General features: G+C 48.5%; 1 protein-coding gene across 1 annotated transcript in view; it reads left to right on the top strand.

Moving 5' to 3' along the window:
* Positions 1–20000, top strand: part of BPTF (bromodomain PHD finger transcription factor) — a gene marked incomplete in the record, with an annotated part of 82119 nt that overhangs the window by 13160 nt on the left and 48959 nt on the right. Inside the window, 8 exon segments of the mRNA XM_077460643.1 lie at positions 439–1261; positions 4289–4503; positions 4654–4824; positions 7900–8067; positions 10387–10509; positions 13963–14147; positions 16815–17170; positions 17253–17384. Of these exon segments, the coding sequence (XP_077316769.1) occupies positions 439–1261; positions 4289–4503; positions 4654–4824; positions 7900–8067; positions 10387–10509; positions 13963–14147; positions 16815–17170; positions 17253–17384 (2173 nt within the window).

Raw genomic sequence — 20000 nt, 5'->3', positions numbered from 1 at the left:
GGGCCACATGAAATGGCAGGGAGGGCCGCGTTCGGCCCACGGGCCTTGTGTTTGACATGTGATGTAAGGTATTCGCTGGTTGGATGAGAGGTGGGCTGATATTATAAATCTCCACTTGGTCCAGTCACTGAATGCTTTGCATTGACCAAAATGCAAGGCATTCCATAAATGGTGCCTGTGTGGATGGAGTGACCCCCCCCATCCCCCACCAATGTCTATTATGCTGCTTGGCACAGGACCCGGAAGTCAGCGGCGATCACTGTAATTGCCAAGACTACTACAGGGATTCTAAGCTTCCTTTGCGGTCCCACAGGTATAGCGCATATAAATCGTTTGTCCAAGCTGGACCAATGAAACGGCACTAAAATCCTTCCCTGAAGTTCCGTTATTTGTTTTTGAATTTTCATCCTTCTAACGGATTTTCTTCTTTGTTAACAGGAAGGCGAAAACCCAGGATCCACAGGCCGCGGTCCCCGATATACGAGGAGAAGGACGTCCCGCCTCTGGAGTTCCCCAAGTCTTCAGAAGATTTGCTGCTGCCCTCTGAGCACCTGATGAACGTGATCGCCGTCTACGAGGTGCTGAGGAACTTCGGCACGGTTCTGCGGCTCTCCCCTTTCCGCTTCGAGGACTTCTGTGCCGCTCTGGTCAGCCAGGAACAGTGCACCCTGCTGGCCGAGACGCACGTCGCCCTTTTGAAGGCCGTCCTTCGAGAGGAGGACACCTCCAATACTACCTTTGGACCGGCTGACTTAAAGGACAGCGTCAACTCCACCTTGTACTTCATCGACGGCATGACTTGGCCGGAGGTGCTGCGCGTTTACTGCGAAAGCGACAAGGAGTTCCATCACGTTCTTCCCTTCCAGGAAGTGGACGATTATCCCTACGGCCCCATAGAGAGCAAGGTGCAGGTGCTGCTCTTCTTGGTGGACCAGTTCCTGACCACCAACATAGCCCGTGAGGAGCTGATGTCGGAGGGTGTCATTCAGTATGACGACCACTGCCGCGTGTGCCACAAACTGGGGGACTTGCTGTGTTGCGAGACCTGCTCGGCCGTCTACCACCTGGAGTGTGTGAAGCCTCCTCTGGAGGAGGTGCCCGAGGACGAGTGGCAGTGCGAGGTGTGCGTCGCCCACAAAGTTTCAGGCGTCATTGACTGTGTGGCTGAGATCCAAAAAAACAAGCCTTACATAAGGCACGAGCCAATCGGCTATGACCGACACAGACGGAAATACTGGTTTTTAACCAGACGCATCATCATGTAAGTGAACCGGTTTTCTTGTTTGCGGGGGCGACTTGTATAGTAATGCAAAGGGCTGTAATCGGGACAACCAGTTTACTAAGGTTGTACCAATATCCTTTTTTTTTTTTTTTTTTTATTGGGGAGTACTCAAGTACTTACTGATACAGAGTACTGATACTTTGCTGTTTGATTTGCATCCATACAAAATAAATGGGGGAGCCTCCCTCTGGGTTCCCCCGGTCCCAGCCAGCCTCCCTGTTGGTTCCCCCGGTCCCAGCCAGCCTCCCTGTTGGTTCCCCCGGTCCCAGCCAGCCTCCCTGTCGGTTCCCCCGGTCCCAGCCAGCCTCCCTGTCGGTTCCCCCGGTCCCACCCCCCAGCCTCCCTGTCGGTTCCCCCGGTCCCACCCCCCAGCCTCCCTGTCGGTTCCCCCGGTCCCACCCCCCAGCCTCCCTGTCGGTTCCCCCGGTCCCACCCCCCAGCCTCCCTGTCGGTTCCCCCGGTCCCACCCCCCAGCCTCCCTGTCGGTTCCCCCGGTCCCACCCCCCAGCCTCCCTCGTGGTTCCCCCGGTCCCACCCCCCAGCCTCCCTCGCGGTTCCCCCGGTCCCACCCCCCAGCCTCCCTCGCGGTTCCCCCGGTCCCACCCCCCCAGCCTCCCTCGCGGTTCCCCCGGTCCCACCCCCCCAGCCTCTCTCTTGGTCCCACCCCCCAGCTTCCCTCTCTCCTTCCCCCTCTCCTCTCCCTCCTTTTTTTTTTTTTTTTACCCCAGCCTCCCTCTCTTCCCTCCTGCCCAGCCTCCCTCGCTCCCCCCCCCCCCCCCCCAGCCTTCAGCGTTTCCGTCCATCAGACTCGGTCCCGCTGTACCAGATTGCCGCAGTCCCCCGCTGTCAGACACCAAAAAGCCCCTTCACCAGTCTAGGGAGTTGAAATCCCCACGTCTTTCTCTCCTCTCCTTGCAGTGCTGACAATATGGGCTAGACAGATTCTGATTGGTCAGCCCTGTCCGTGTGATGGTGCTGACCAGTTAGAATCCCTGTAGTCCGTACAGTCAGGCTAGGGGGAGAGAGCCGCTGGAGATGCAAGGAAGAATGCCATGGGAGAGGCAGGAGCAGATGTCCACCGGATCAGGAGCCGGGGCTAGTGGTTTCCCACACCCCTCCTGAAGCTGAAAATCACTATGACAAGCAGAGGAGCGGTGTGGGAAACTACTTGTGATTCAGGCAGTGAGATTTGCACCTATTTATTTTATATGGACGCAAATCACACTGCGAAGTATCGGTAGCGTTTTCATGATAACTTGTGAAAATACTCGCTATCGGCACATCCCAATTGTTTGCCTTGGTTTCTGGTGCACGGAGGGGTACAGGGTGGAAGTGGGGAATGTAATTGAACCCCCGGCACATGGGACACCACGGGGGTTATTTACTAAAGGAAAATCCTCTTTTTACTGCAAGTCCACTTGGAAGTAAAGTCGCTGTAGATCCGAGGGGGACATGCAAGGAAAATAAAAAAAACAGCATTTTAGCTTGTTCATGATTAGATGATAAAATCAGCAGAGCTTCCCCTCGTTTCAGATCTACCCCTTAGATTTAGAGCGACTGCACTTCCAAGTGTACTTGCAGTGCAAAGTGGATTTGCCTTTCGTAAATAACCCCCCCATGAAACCAACCAATGGCCTGCTCTCTTGTTTTTATGGCCCTGTTGGCTGCATGTCTCAGGTTGATGATAGAAGCCAGGCTTTGATTAGCCTAAGTTTAGCCAGATAGCCTAAAAATGTCTTGTCGGAGTCGTTGTGCCTTGGCAGTGTAAGAACATTTACATTGTTTTGGTATACTGAGTGTCTCAGTGCTCGGAAAATAATTATTCTCAATGCATTTCTTTGGAGGAAAAAAAAATACACCAAGTAGCTCTAAAGGTTTGAGGTTCAGGCGTTTTGCTTCAGACCACTTGGAGTGGAGACGTGAACCACCATAGAGAATAATTGATTTTTTTTTTGTCCTCCCTGATCGTCTTGGAGCTTCCAGCTTCAGCACCTCTGGTCAATAATGGGAGGAATCGGGCCAATTGGTATCAATGGGGAGAATAGTTCCACATTCTTGATGTCAGCGGGAGGAATAGTACCCTGTACTTCAAAGACATGCAAAGCGTCACATATGGCCTGAAGGATGCAGTTTGGGGACCATGGCTTCCCCTCGGGTTTGGCTCTTTCCAAGCTCTTGTAGGATGTGACCATGTAAAAAATGCCAGATTTATAAAGTCTAAAGCAGGGGTGCCCAACCAGTGGCCCGCGGAGCCCTCTAATGTGGCCCGCGGAGCCCTCTGATGTGGCCCGCGGAGCCCTCTGATGTGGCCCGCGGAGCCCTCTGATGTGGCCCGCGGAGCCCTCTGATGTGGCCCGCGGAGCCCTCTGATGTGGCCCGCGGAGCCCTCTGATGTGGCCCGCGGAGCCCTCTGATGTGGCCCGCGGAGCCCTCTGATGTGGCCCGCGGAGCCCTCTGATGTGGCCCGCGGAGCCCTCTGATGTGGCCCGCGGAGCCCTCTGATGTGGCCCGCGGAGCCCTCTGATGTGGCCCGCGGAGCCCTCCGATGTGGCCCGCGACCTCCTGCTCTGTGATGGAATAGAATACTATTAATAGTATGTTTATTACTAAAATAACAGTGTATATATGGGCATATCTGTGTTGCAGTGGTTAATGGTCTGCTTTCAAACTGATCCACAGGTGCAGAGCAGTGCCCCTGAGGGTTACCTGCACTGAGCCATAGGCCCCTTTCACTCGATCAGTCTGACCCAATTGGACCCTCCATTCACCTTTAAAAATAGTAGCAGATGTAAATGGACTTACAAATGCCTACCTCCAATCCGCAAAAATAAAGGAAGTAGAGTGGGCTGGCATGCACCCGCTCCGCTTATTGCGGCCCGCGGCCGATTACCAAGTTGCTTAGATGGCCCTCGCTCTTCAAAAGGTTGGGCACCCCTGGTCTAAAGGGTGTCCGGCTCCGGCCATGGCTGCCAGTAGGTGACTTTCTGCTTTTCTATTTCTGTGTAGAGAAGAGTATTCTGAGGAGGAGAAGATCTGGTACTACAGTACAAAGCAGCAGCTTGACGAGCTATTAGACTGCCTGGACAGGACGTACTATGAGGCCGACCTGTGCAAGACCCTGACCGACCTCCGAGAGGAGATCCACCGACACATGGATATAACCGAGGAGCTGACCAACAAGGCCAAGGGGAATAACCGGTCCTATCTGTCTGTGGTCAATGGTAGGTACTCCCAGGCCTCACGTATGCTTCGGTGGTTCTGAAGACTTCAAGGGGCCCCATAAATAAAGAATCGTTGCATTGAAATAAACCTTCAGACCGTCAGTTGTTTCCCCACACAAGGTCTTCTGTAACGCACAATGTCTTTTATAGACGAGATAACGGAACGTCAGAAAGCCAAGCAGGAGGAAGCCGAGAAGAACAAGGTCCTGGCGGAGGGGGAAAAGCCATCGGAGGTTGCTGCAACGGAGGGGGAGAGTAGCAAAGAGCCTAATTCCATCTCCAAACCAGAGGGGGAGGGGCTGGACAAAGAGCAGAAAGGAGGTGAGATTCCTTCCTTCTTCCCCCCCAATGGGACCCATTTATACTTGAAATCCATTTTGGCTGTTGATATTTATTATTTTGTTGATAATAATTTGCTGCAGAAGCATTAAAGAGGAAGTAAACCCTGATGAGTGTTACTTCCTCTTTCATTCCCTGCAAAGGTAAAGCATAATGGACTACTATGCATCGCATCGCATCGCATAGTAGTCCATTATGTGTCACTTGCCTGACACAGGAGCCAGCGAAGTCACCGCTGTCCCCTGTAGTCCAGCGCATCCATCTTCTCTGTGGGTTTCGCAGCTCCACCGCTGTCATTCGGCGAAGCCGCGATGACGTCGCTCCCGTGCATGCACACGGGAGCCGACACACACGTTATCGCGCGGCATCTTCGCCATTGACGATGCCACGCTCAGTGCGCCTGCGCGCCGCTGTCTACGGCGCATGCGCTGTAGACAGCAGTGCCTGTCTTCGGGCAAATATCTCCTAAACCGTGTAGGTTTAGGAGATATTTCTTGGACCTACAGGTAAGTCTTAATCTAGGCTTACCTGTAGGTGAAAGTGGTTTGTAAGGGTTTACAACCACTTTAAGCAGTACAAAACAGTAAATCTCCCATTTCACATAGCAATATTTCAGGCTGTGTCTAGCCTTGTCCAGTTGGGAGCAAAGTGGACAAAGACCTGTGTGCAGAGGGGAAGGGCGGGGGGTGGGGTAACTAACACTGGTGCAACTGTGCCAATATGCATGAAGGTAAGTGCAGCGCCCCCCCCCTTAAACATTTACCTGAGTCTCATCTCAATCCAGAGATGTGCACAAATCTCATCTCCTCTCCTAGTCAATGCTATCCCCCCTACAGTTAGAACACACAATTAACCCCTTGATCGCCCCCTAGTGTTAACCCCTTCCCTGACAGTGACATTTATACAGTAATCAGTGCATAGCACTGATCGCTGTATAAATGCCAGTGGTCCCAAAAAAGTGTCAAAAGTCTCTGATCTGTCGCAATACCGCTAAAATCGCACATCACCGCCATTACTAGTAAAAAAAAAAATATATATAAAAATTCCATAAATCTTTCCCATAGTTTGTAGATACTATAACTTTTGCGCAAACCAATCAATATACGCTTTTTGTGATTTTGGTAAAAAAGAAATAAAAAAAAAAAAAAGAATAATACTTATTGGCCTAAACTGACGAAGGAATTTGTGTTTAAAAAAAAAAAATTAAATTTGGGGATATTATAACTAAAAGTAAAAATTATTGAAAATATTGTTCTTTAAAATAAATTGTCGCGCTCCTTTTTTTTTTTTTTTTCGTTGATAGCGCAAAAAATAAAAACCGCAGAGGTGATCAAATACCACCAAAATAAAGCTCTATTTATGAGGAAAAAGGGACGCCAATTTTGTTTGGTTACAGCGCCGAGCGACCACCTTTTGTAAAAAGTGCTCTGGTCAGGAAGGGGGTAAAATCTTCCGGAGCTGAAATGGTTTAAAAAAAAAAAAAAAAAAAAAATCGGCCTTTAACCACTTGCTTACTGGGCACTTAAACCCCCCTCAGTCCCAGACCAATTTTCAGCTTTCAGCGCTGATGCACTTTGAGTGACAATTGCGCGGTCATACAACACTGTACCCAAATGAAATTTTTATCATTTTTTTCCTACAAATAGAGCTTTCTTTTGGTGGTATTTAGTTACAGCTCGGAGTTTTATTTTTTGCTAAACAAACAAAAAAAGATGCAAAAAAAAAAAAAAAAAAAATCATGTTTTAATAGTTTGTTATAAAATTTTGCAAACGGGTCATTTTTCTCCTTCATTGAAGTGCGCTGATTAGGCGGCACTGATAGGCTGCATTGGTGGGCACTGATGGGCTGCATTGGTGGGCACTGATGGGCTGCATTGGTGGGCACTGATAGGCTGCACTGGTGGGCACTGATAGGCATAGTTAAGGCGGCACTAATAGGCACAGATAAGGCGGCACCGATGGGCACAGATAAGGCGGCACTGATGGGCAAAGATGGGCACAGATAAGATGGCACGGATGGGTGGCACGGATAAGTGGCACGGATGGGTGGCACGGATGGGCACTGATAGGTACCACAGATAGATGGGACTGATGGGCACTGATAGGTGGCACTGATAGGTGGCACTGCTGGGCACTGATGGGCGGCACTGCTGGGCACTGATGGGCGGCACTGCTGGGCACTGATGGGCGGCACTGGGGTGCAGCACCTGAGGCAGATTTTGGGTGGCACTGTGGGTGGCACTGCTGGGTGGCACTGTGGGTGGCACTGTGGGCACTGCTGGGTGGCACTGTGGGCACTGCTGGGTGGCACTATGGGCACTGCTGGGTGGCACTGACAGGGGGGCACTTACTTTATTCAGGATGGCACTGCGGGTGGCAGGTGGGCACTGGCAGGGGGCAGGTGTCCTTTTAAATTGCTGGCCGTGATCGGGACTGATGTCCCGAACACGGCCGCCGGCGATCGGCTTTTTTTTTTTCTCCTCGCGCTGTCAGCGCGAGGAGGAATACTAGCCGATTACCGGCTCCGTTTTATCACATGATCAGCTGTCATTGGCTGACAGCTGATCACGTGATAAGGGGTCGGGATCGACCCCTTACACGGATCGGTGATCAGGCGAGTCTCACGGACTCGCCGATCACAGAGCGCGCCGCGCGCGCCCCTCAGGGGGCGCGCAGGCCGCTCGTAACCGGGACTACGTCAATAGACGTAGTCCCGAAAATGTGGGTCCGCGCTATTGCCGTCATTTTGCAATAGCGCGGGTCCCAAGTGGTTAATAACACTTTAAGCTTTGACAATAAAACTTGGAAGCTGATTGGTTACTATGTAGAGCTGCAGTAGATTTTGCCCTCTCCAGTTCTAGTAGTTCTAGCCCCTCGTGTTTGCATGAAGTTCCTCTGAGTTGTTAAGGAAGGTGTCATGCAGTGTATGAGGTGTGCTGCCCTGAACTACAAGTCGGGTTGGTGAACCTTTTGTGTGTACGAAGCTTGTCTGAATTATTGGCGGCAGATAGAGAGTCTGGAACTTTTCGCTAACGCTTACTTATGTTGTTAATACAGAGACAGTCAGTGAAAAAAGCAGCATGGAGCCCCCTTCATCCACTGATGGCAGCAAACCCCCAGAGACCCCCATTAAGGATGCTGAAGACAAGACTGCACAGAGCAGCAAGGCGGCAGAAAGCGGCACTGACCCGGCATCAGCCTCTTCATCCTCCACTACTGCTTTAGGTAATATCCCTGTCCTGATCCTTCTATCCCCTCCATGTCATCCCTGTCCTGATCCTTCTATCCCCTCCATGTCATCCCTGTCCTGATCCTTCTATCCCCTCCATGTCATCCCTGTCCTGATCCACCTATCCCCTCCATGTCATCCCTGTCCTGATCCACCTATCCCCTCCATAACCTCCCTGTCCTGATCCACCTATCCCCTCCATAACCTCCCTGTCCTGATCCACCTATCCCCTCCATAACCTCCCTGTCCTGATCCACCTATCCCCTCCATAACCTCCCTGTCCTGATCCTTCTATCCCCTCCATAACCTCCCTGTCCTGATCCATCTATCCCCTCCATAACCTCCCTGTCCTGATCCTTCTATCCCCTCCATGTCATCCCTGTCCTGATCCTTCTATCCCCTCCATGTCATCCCTGTCCTGATCCACCTATCCCCTCCATAACCTCCCTGTCCTGATCCTTCTATCCCCTCCATAACCTCCCTGTCCTGATCCACCTATCCACTCCATAACCTCCCTGTCCTGATCCACCTATCCCCTCCATAACCTCCCTGTCCTGATCCATCTATCCTCTCCATAACCTCCCTGTCCTGATCCATCTATCCTCTCCATAACCTCCCTGTCCTGATCCTTCTATCCCCTCCATAACCTCCCTGTCCTGATCCATCTATCCCCTCCATAACCTCCCTGTCCTGATCCATCTATCCTCTCCATAACCTCCCTGTCCTGATCCATCTATCCTCTCCATAACCTCCCTGTCCTGATCCATCTATCCTCTCCATAACCTCCCTGTCCTGATCCTTCTATCCCCTCCATAACCTCCCTGTCCTGATCCACCTATCCACTCCATAACCTCCCTGTCCTGATCCACCTATCCACTCCATAACCTCCCTGTCCTGATCCACCTATCCAGTCCATAACCTCCCTGTCCTGATCCACATATCCAGTCCATAACCTCCCTGTCCTGATCCACCTATCCCCTCCATAACCTCCCTGTCCTGATCCACCTTATCCACTCCATAACCTCCCTGTCCTGATCCACCTATCCCCTCCATAACCTCCCTGTCCTGATCCACCTATCCACTCCATAACCTCCCTGTCCTGATCCACCTATCCAGTCCATAACCTCCCTGTCCTGATCCACCTATCCAGTCCATAACCTCCCTGTCCTGATCCACCTATCCACTCCATAACCTCCCTGTCCTGATCCACCTATCCCCTCCATAACCTCCCTGTCCTGATCCACCTATCCCCTCCATAACCTCCCTGTCCTGATCCTTCTATCCCCTCCATAACCTCCCTGTCCTGATCCACCTATCCCCTCCATAACCTCCCTGTCCTGATCCACCTATCCCCTCCATAACCTCCCTGTCCTGATCCACCTATCCCCTCCATAACCTCCCTGTCCTGATCCATCTATCCCCCTCCATAACATCCCTGTCCTGATCCACCTATCCCCCTCCATAACCTCCCTGTCCTGATCCACCTATCCCCTCCATAACTTCTCTGTCCTGATCCACCTATCCAGTCCTTACACACTCCAGCTCAGCAATGTCGGAAGACCTTTTAAAAGCTTGCTCCTTCCAAATGTAGTAGTTAAAGCGGAGTTCCACCCATTTAAAAGTCATTAGCCACAAAAAGCTTACGCGGCTGTACAAAGCCCCGCTCCTCTCCCCCTCCTCTCCAAGGCGCTGACATTGTAACTGCTGGTTTCACAGCACAGGCCACGCTGCGCCCTGTCAATGGCCGGACAATCTTCTGGGACCTGTGACGTATCCCAGAACATTGCAGGGAGGGAGAGGGGAATTTCCTTGTGGAGCCAGGGGAAGAAGTGGGAGCTGGATGCCTGTAAAAACAGGGTACCCTCTCCTTAAACAGGGTCACCTGCACTTAAAGCTGAGTTCCACCCAAAAATGGAACTTACACTTTAAGTAACAGGTGGAATCTGGTGGATTCAATCATCTTTTGACTTTATTGGTTTTATCTGCTTTGTTTTTGGTTGGGTGACCCATTAATATGTCACACTACATGTGTGTGATTTTTGGGGCATTGTTGTCTTTCTGCTGCATGTCTGCCTTTTGCTTTGTGTGCCCTCAGATGACTCTGGGTTCACCTCGCCATAACCATTCCTAGAAAGGAGTCCAGACCGGTTGTGTGTCTGTACAATTCTGCCACCTGCTGGGCATTTCTGGTTGTGTTCCTGTGGGAATGCATACTGCATATCGAAAAAGTACAGGGAGCTGCTGCTGGTCAGGCTGTAGAGAACTTAGTTTTTAATTGTCCCATCCACAAGCTGAACATTTTCTCTATTAACCAGAAGCTGAGGAATCCTCCTCCGGCACTAGTGTACCTCCTGCGCCCCAGCCTAGCAGTGATGACAAGACGACTTCTGACCAACAGAGGGAGACTCAGCCGCCGGTCTCAAAGCCGGAGGATGCAGGTGAGCATACTGTGCGGGGCTAGCCTGGGATTTCAAGTCTCTGCTGCATACTGAGCTCCCCTGTTTGTTGCTGTGGTGATTCTGCACTCGTGGATTCCTGACTGATATATCATCATTCTTATATAGTGTGCTTAGCTTAACCTGCACCATTGTCCAGCGTATTCTACGATGCTCCATGGATCTGCAGACACTATTAATGATTCTGAAGCTCCACCCTTTATATTGCAACCCTGCAGTTATTTATGTAGCACTGAAACTTTTATACTATTCATAAAGGTGTATATATAGACTTTTAGAAGTCTGGTTTTATTTTCCAGAGCTCTGTTTTTGTGGCAGACCGTTTAGCACCCAATTTTACCAAAACACACAGCTGGGCATTACCAAAGGTTTGTTGGTATGGAAACAAACCGCCAAATACATTCTAGGAAAGTAGGAAATGAGTGTTGCAGATCACCAAATGACAATCTATTAGGGGAATCACATGGCCCGACTTTATGCACTTCTATGGTGGCAAGCTGAATCGTTTTCGGGGGACGCACCCCTATTCCCAACCCAGGGCCGTCTTTAAGGCAGGGCAAAAGGGGTAGCTGCCCTGGGCCCTCTCATTGTTGTGGGGCCCAAAGCAGCTGCCTCATACTTGCCAACTATCCCAGTTTACATTCCCTTGAAGTTTTAGTCCTGTGCTGCTACTAATGCTGCCCAGCTCCACCCTATTGTGTACAGATAACTCACCTGCAGACTTGTGTTTACATGCAAATATTGGCATTCATATGTAAATAGCTGAGGCCAACTGCATTGATATGTAAATAAAGGCAGCATTCATAGGTATATCATGCCCCCCTGCAGTGAGGAGAAGATGTGCGGTAACCTAAAGCAACCAGTGAGCAGTATTACTGTACAGCAATCTCTAGCAGCCAATCAACAAGCATGAATGTGCTGTAACCTCTAGCAACTAATCAGTGAGCCTTAAGGAGTGCTGTAACCTCTATTAACCAGTCAGTAAGCAGTAATGATATACTGTAACCTCTGGCAACCAATTGCAATCGCTGCCTGATCTGATACAGTAAATTGATTTTAAGTCTAGCGGCTATTTATTGTATGTCTCAGAGAAGATGGAGAGCGAAATTGAATGGGGGAAGGGGGGCCCTAAGAAGATTTTTGCCCAGGGTCCAATCAATATTAGACGGCCCTGTCCCAACCACATGGGGGCATCACATGCTGCACTACTATGTTGACAACTGACGCATTTCAGGGGATGTATCTCCTTCCTTAGAGCTAAGGCCCACTAACGCACAGCTCTGAGCAAGGGGGTTTGTCCCCCCCGAAACGCGTCGGCTTGCCAACGTAGTAGTGCCTCAGGTCGGGCCTTGTGACTCCCCTATTTGGTTTGGAAGAAACTGCACCGATGAAGCATACAAAAAAAGAAGTTTGTTGCACTGAAGTTGATAGTCCGCCTGACATTGAGATGTTTTGGCAGTACACACTTGTATGACTCCTAAGTCAAGTGACTCAGAAGTGCAACTTTGACACAACTTTGGATGGGTGGGACTTGTTGTTGCTCCACAAAGTCGGATCCACTGTTGCTTGTAAAAAATGTAGGGCTTTCATGTAATGTTTGAGGGTTAACATTGACGTCTATGGACCTCAAGTTGCATGAAAGTCGGACCGAAGTAGTGCATCTAGGAAGATCATGACCTTTTCCACATTTTGTTATGTTACAGCCTTCTTCCAAAATGGATTCAATTCATGAATTTCCTCAAAATTCTACAAACCGTATCCCATAATGACAACGTAGGTTGGACTTGGAGTGGTCTTTTTTTCAACCTCACCTACAATGTAAAGTGAAAGAAGTTTGCTAGAAATCTTTGCAAATTTATTAAAAATTAAAAAAGGAAAAAAATCCCGTGTACATAAGTATGACCGGCTCCTCCTGTGTACATAAGTATGACCGGTGTTCTGGCAGATGGTGTCCTGCCATCATATAGTGTCTCCGGCAGAAGAAGCTTCGTAAAATCTCCGAAGCTGAACGGCGCCTGCGGAGTGAGTGGTGGTTGCCCCACCATCCAAGCGGACATAGGGTTATGAAAATTAGAGGGCCCTTCGCGGGTGAGCTTCACTCGGCCTCGCTGCGCTCGGCTCTTTTATATTCCAACTCTATATCCACTTGGATGGTGGGGATAGAACCTGGACTCACAGCGCCGTTCGGCTATTTTCGGAATCTGTGTACTGCACATACGCAGTACACAGCGGACACTATCCGATGGGGGACCATATATGATAGGACACCGGCTCCTCCCGTGTACATAAGTATGACCGGCTCCTCCCGTGTACATATACTTATACATACCATATTTATTGGCGTATAACACACACCCCAAGTTTAGGAGGGAATTTTAAAGAAAAAAACTTTTAGGAGGAAAGTTTAAGGAAAAAAAAAAACTTACATTTAAATGCCCATCAATTCAGCCTTGTCAGTGTCATTTGCAGCCTTCCATTGCAGCCTTACATGTAATTTGCAGCCTTGTCAGTTTCTTTTGCAGGCTTTCTGTTTAAAAATGGCGCCGCCGAGATACAAAGTGGATGTCCTGTGTATCTTGCCGGCGCTCAGCCGTTCTCTGCTATTTTTGGCCGCACTCGCCCGTTCTCGGCTGCTTCCGAAAGTGGCAGAAAAGGCAGAGGAGCTGACAATCAGCGGGGGATCGGCGTATAACACGCACCCACGATTTTCCCCTGATTTTAGGGGGAAAAAGTGCATGTTATATGCCGATAAATACGGTACATCTATACATATACCTATACTTATATATACTACTACTATTATTATACACAATTTTTATATAGCGCCAACATTTTACACAGCGCTTTACAATGTATAGGGGGGGGGGGGACAACACAATTACAGTTAAATACAGAAGGTACCGGAGGACTCAGCTCGTAGAGCTTACATTCTTAAAGGAGGGGGTGGTGGTACAAAAGGTAATAGGTGCAGAGAATGATTTGATGGGGGTGGCTCAGGGACAGTTAGGTGGGTGTGGGAAAGGCTACTTCTATACATATACCTATACTTATGTACATGGGAGGAGCTTGTGATACTTGTGTACATGGGATTTTTTCCTTTTTATTGTAAAGATTTCAAACAAATTTCTTTCATGTTGTCATTGTGGGGGATTGTTTTCAGAATTTGGAGGAAAATAATTTAATCCATTTTGGAATAAGACTGTAACATAACATAAAATGTGGAAGAAGCGAAGCGCTGTCAATACTTTCCGGATGCTCTGCATGAATGGTTATCATTGGAAAACATGGGGCACGACATGTAATGTCTCTTTGATGTCCAAAGTGGCATGAATGACAAGTCACACACATGTGAATGGGGTTGGGTTAAGCACTGGAAGTGTTTTGTGTGTTCAGCACCCATTTTGTACAATTTTTTTTTTTTTTTTTTGTCTCCAGCTCCTGCGGAGGTGAAACTAGACAAGGGTCCTTCAGAGGCAGCCGAGACCCCGGGAATCGGGAAGACGCCCTCTAGGATGGTGACCAGACTACGGAATCCAGACAGCAAGTTAAGTCTGTTGAAGAATCACCAGTGCATTGCTGCAGCCCATGAAGCTAATAAGATTTATAAGGATGGCAGAGAGGTTTGTGTTTTGTGTCGGCCATGTTGATCCAGCTGCACTTAGTGGACTGACTTCCCCTCCCCCTCTCCCCTCCGGTTCTTTTCTGGTGTCAGCTGTGCCAGGCCTACTCAATCTATCTTTTTTTTAAGTTTTGATCCCCTGTTTTCTGGTGTCTGGAGGGGTAATAATACCTGGGGCGGTGGAGGATTCCTTCCAGAATTGAGGTTTGAGGACTGTTCTGTGACTTTCACTACTTCTACCACCTTCTGCCTTTCCATCTTCGGCTCGGGGAATCAGGGGAGCCGTCTCAGGCTAAACCATGTATCTTACATTCTTCTGTATTTGTGATTTGAATAATTTCTCTTGCAAGGCTATGATGATAATTGTAGTATAAATTAGATTAATTTTAGAGTTTTAGGGGATTGGAAGGTGCTCCGGTTTTCTGAGTTCTGTGGGGTTAACATGCACCTGAGGTTTTGTATTAAACGATAAATTTAGCAGGTGGGTTGGAGGCCAGGCCTTGTCCTCGTTTTTCCCCAGGTAATAAAGCGTGTGTTTTTTATGAGGGGTCCTAATAGGATTCTGTTAATACTTTGTATTAGGGTCAAGTAATTTTTTATATTGTCTTTGCTCCTCTGCCCCTCTGTTCAGCACCAGAAATAGGAAATAGGCTTTGTTCGCACAGGGTGTGCAATACTCAACATCTGTGCAGGGCCCTGTTTACCTGCCCAGGATTGCACAGGTGTTCCATGCATCCCCATACAGGCAGTCACATTCATGTCTATTGAATATGGCCCCGTATGGGGCAGCTGTGTGGGTGTGGCTCCCTCAGCACAGACAGTATGAGTTCAGGGACCCACATCCAAATGGATGTCATATTGGGACCCAGCGGTTGTCTGTATATTTCCTATTTCCCAATGGGCATCAATGAGACTTCCTGCACGGGGGTGCGGTGCAGGTAAACATGGGCACAAGGCAGTGTACGACTTGTCTCAGGGGTCTCCAAACTTTATAAACAATGGGTCATTTTACTGTCCTTCAGACTTTAGGGGGGCTGGACTGTAGCTATTGGGAATAGAAAAAGTCCTTGCTTCAGCGGGAGTAAACAATGCGTCTTTGGTGTCGTGGGAGGGATAGTTCCCCATCATTGGTACTGGTGGAAGGAATAGTGTCTCGTGATCGGTACTGGTGGGAAGAGTAGTGTCCAGTCATTGGTACTGGCGGGAGGAATGGCGTCCCGTCATTGGTACTGGCGGGAGGAATGGCGTCCCGTCATTGGTACTGGCGGGAGGAATGGCGTCCCGTCATTGGTACTGGCGGGAGGAATGGCGTCCCGTCATTGGTACTGGCGGGAGGAATGGCGTCCCGTCATTGGTACTGGCGGGAGGAATGGCGTCCCGTCATTGGTACTGGCGGGAGGAATGGCGTCCCGTCATTGGTACTGGCGGGAGGAATGGCGTCCCGTTGTTGGTGTCAGTGGGAAGAAAAGTGCCTCAAGGCCTGGATAAAGGCAAGAAAAGGGCCACATTCGGCCCAATGGGAGGAATGGCGTCCAGTCATTGGTACTGGTGGGAGGAATGGCGTCCCTTCATTGGTACTGGCGGGAGGAATGGCGTCCCTTCATTGGTACTGGCGGGAGGAATGGCGTCCCTTCATTGGTACTGGCGGGAGGAATGGCGTCCCGTCATTGGTACTGGCGGGAGGAATGGCGTCCCGTCATTGGTACTGGCGGGAGGAATGGCGTCCCGTCATTGGTACTGGCGGGAGGAATGGCGTCCCGTTGTTGGTGTCAGTGGGAAGAAAAGTGCCTCAAGGCCTGGATAAAGGCAAGAAAAGGGCCACATTCGGCCCAATGGCTGCAATTTGGAGACCACTGCCCTGTGTAAACGAGCCCAAACTCAATACTTCCGGGGGGGGGGGGGGCACGTGACTCGCTCAGTTATGCTACCAGTTTGGGAAATCCATATAATTTAATATGAACTTTGATTTCCGAGACATATAGGGAATGATATATTAAAACCGGAGAGTGCAAAATCTAGTGCAGCTCTGTGTAGAAACCAGGTTTTATTGTCAAAGCTTAATTAAAAAAGCTGAGGTTAGAAGCTGATTTGGATCCCGTGCACAGCTGCACCAGATTTTGCAGTCTCTCTGGTTTTAGTAAATCAACCTCATAATTTACACAGAGCTCACCTTTTGCTGTTAGTGGCTGAACAGAACGGCAGGGGATAAAAGTTCCTTGGGGGGAATTAAAATGCACCCTGCATGGGCGCAGCACAGGGTCACTATATGAAGGTATAACATTGCACACAATTTGCATTTCTTCCTGCAGCCTTTGACCCATTTCTGGGTGACTGTAAGTTTTCTCTCCAGTATTGTTAAAGGTCTTTAGCTGTAAAATTCACTGCCATTGGTACAGTATTGGTCTGAGAGTTTGCAGACCGGTAGCCCACACAGGGAGGACGAATGAAGGTAGAGTTCTGGAACTAGATTGTGAATGAGTTGTTTTTCCCAGCAGTATTTTACATCTAAGTGACATCTGATCTTACCATAGATGCTAGCAGGTAGTCTTCGGAGTCATGACATTGTATGCCATCCAGCGCCCTATTCCATGGCCACTGCTGCAGAGTGGGCGGAATCCAAGTCACCTTTTAGTTACTTTATTAACTTTCCATGATTTTGCTCCTACAGGTCCTGGTGGTGAATTCCCAAGGGGAGATCTCCCGGATGAGCACCCGAAAGGAGGTGGTGATGAGGGGCATTCTCAGCACCTATTTCAAACTGGGACAAGAGGGCAAGTACCGTGTTTATCACAATCAGTACACCACCAACTCGTATGCACTGAACAAGCACCAGCACCGGGAGGACCATGACAAGCGCAGGCATTTGGCCCACAAGTTCTGCATGTCGCCCAATGGAGAGTTTAAGTGGAACGGCTCTGTGCACGGATCCAAGGTACTGACCATATCCACGCTAAGGCTGACTATCGTCCAGCTGGAGAACAATATCCCGGCACCTTTCCTGCATCCCAATTGGGCCTCTCACAGGTAACGTATGCAGTGCTGTAAATCCAGGCTAACTGCCACTGTAAAGCTTGGAATGTAACATGACTGGCTGTTCTCTCTGCAGATCCAACTGGATTAAGGCTGTCCAGATGTGCAGCAAACCCCGGGAATTTGCACTGGCGCTTGCTATACTGGAGTGTGCTATTAAACCCGTTGTCATGTTACCAATATGGAAAGATTGTTTGGGTCACACCAGGTAATAATTGTGCTAAAAACGTTGCATATCATGAGGTCAGTTGTTGCAGCAGACACTTGTCCTCACATGCTGTTGAGTCACTATTGTTCTGTCTCTAGGACAGAGAGCTAAACCTTCCTGCTCCATAAACTCCAGATACCATATTTCTTTGATCTTAAATTTATTGTAACAAGCCAGGTGAAACTACAAATTGATAAAATTATCAAAAAACATCAGTCTGTACAATTTTACATATACTAAAGAAACAATGCTCTATAACAGAATGGGATAACAAGAACTCTCTTTTTAAGCTCACTGAGGGGTAATGGCAAGAGATTGAAGAAAACATGCCTTTCTGTCTTGCTGTAGGTTCTTAAAATGGAAGCTGACTCAGTTCCGCTAGAGAGTTCTCCCAGAATGCACTGGTTCCTAACAACTTTTTTAACACATTCTAAGAGAATACAATATGTAACTTCTACAAACAGCAAAGCTATACCAGAAATGGAACAGTAGATGATGCTTGCACACTGCATATAACTAGCTTGGTGTACATCAAGAAAACTCACGTTATTTCAAGCACATGAACATAAGCAAACTGAAAAATAGCCCGGTGGGCAGAACAATTACTGTGTTTATTGGCGTATAACACTCACTTTTTCACCATGAAAATCGGGTGCAACTAGCGTGTGCGTGTTATACTCCAATACAAAAATGTACGTTTTTCCCTGAAACTTCCCTCTTAAAATGAATGTGCGTGTTATACGCCGATAAATACGGTATAGCCAGATGAAGACTGCCTAACGTAGATTTACATTTGTGGATTGCTTTTACAGGTGACAGGAGGGGTGGCCCCGCCCGCCATCCCACCTCCACCAGTGCCTTTCCGGGTTCTATGTCCCAATGGAGAGGCCGTACCTGAAGCCAGCAGTTCCTCAGACTTACCATAAAGCCCATGGAGGACCGGAAGGTCTCTGATGCACTCTATGCTTTAGGAAACTGAAAGCGACGAGTTCTGTCATCGCGTTCAGTTTCCCCGGATGTAAATGGCGCCATTTCTAAATCTTAAAAGCATTTGATCACATCGATCTTGGTTTTATCAGATGCATTTAAGGGCAGAGGAGACATCTGAGGCCTAATGGACCCCAGATCTTTCCATAAGGAGTACCTGTCGCTGCCTATTGCTGTCACAAGTGACAGTTACTTTTTCTTGTGACGGCAATAAAAAAAATAAAAACTGTAAAAATAATATAATAAAAAAACACTTTTAAAACGCCCTCGTCCCCTCCCATGCTTGAGCGCAAAGACAAATGCATGCGTTGGTCCCACACGTGTATGTAAGAGGGTATTGCCATCAACGTCAGAGTGAGAGCAATAATTGGAGCGCAAGATCTTTTCTGAAACTCTAAACTCTGTAACTGGTAAAGGCTTATAAAAGCGTCACCTGTGGAAATATTTAAATAAGTTTGGTGCCATTGCACAAGCAAGCGCAATTTTAACGCATGACATGTTAAGTTTCTATCTACTCAGCGTAGCACCATGTTTTATATTGAACCAAAAATCCTTTAAAGTTAATTTTTTTTTCCCCAAAAAATTGCATTTGAAAAAATGGTGTGCACATACCATGTGACATAGAAAATCGCAACGACCACCATTTTGTTCTTTAAGGCCTCTGCTAAAAAAAAGTATTGTGTGTGTGTGTGTGTGTGTGTATGTGTGTGTGTATATATATATATATATATGTGTGTGTGTATATATATATATATATATATATATATATATTTGCTATAAAAAAACAAATGCAGATTTTTAAATGTAAACAAAGTGTCAGAAAAGGCCTGGTGTTCAAGTGGATAGCAGTGCCCAGCGCACACACTGTGAGTGAAAACATGGTGACACAAGGGTACACTGCCTGGGCATTGAGGCATATAGGTGTCTGCATCTTAGGACGGCACATGCCTTTTATAAGTTTTGTCTGTACAAGTTGTAAAAATAATAGCAAACGAAAGTAAGACACAAAAGATGGATAAAAATTTACCTTTTCAGTAATTTTACAAATCTGCATACATTCCTGCCATGTCACATCATACAGCAATAGAATCATTTTTTTTTTTTTTTTTTTTTTAGAAAGGTTCCACCTTTTCTTATTAAAGTGATTTTAAGGGCCGGTTCACACAGCGGGCGATGCGAGGCGACACGACTCGCCTCGCCTCGCTCCCGCAAGTCGCCCCCGTTCTGTACAATGGAACCGTTCTGAGAGGAGCGACTCGAGTCGCTCCGACTCAGAAAAAAGGTTCCTGTACTACTTCTGGGCGACTTCGGGGGCGACTTGCATTGACTTCTATACAGAAGTCCTCTGCAGGTCGCCGCAAGTCGGAGACGCCTCGCCGCGCCTGCAGTGTGAACCGGCCCTAAAGGTTCTTTGTTTTTATATAAATGTTATACTTGCCTGCTCTGTGACTGTTTTGCACAGAGTAGCCCTGATCCTCCTCTTCTTGGGACCCTCACTGGCACTTATGGCCTTTTGCCCTTAACCATTACTCTCCGATAGCAAGCCGCTTGCTATGGGGCCACTGGTGCTCATTCCAGAGTGATGCTCTTTGCGTCCATAAAACACCTAGAGCTGTGGCTCAGCCCCAT

Source organism: Lithobates pipiens, unplaced genomic scaffold (assembly GCF_037356315.1).
Source record: "Lithobates pipiens isolate NorthernLeopardFrog02 unplaced genomic scaffold, aLitPip1_a1.2 Scaffold_28, whole genome shotgun sequence".
In the NCBI taxonomy this organism is placed as follows: domain Eukaryota; kingdom Metazoa; phylum Chordata; class Amphibia; order Anura; family Ranidae; genus Lithobates; species Lithobates pipiens.
This window is presented reverse-complemented; position numbering and strand designations above follow the sequence as displayed.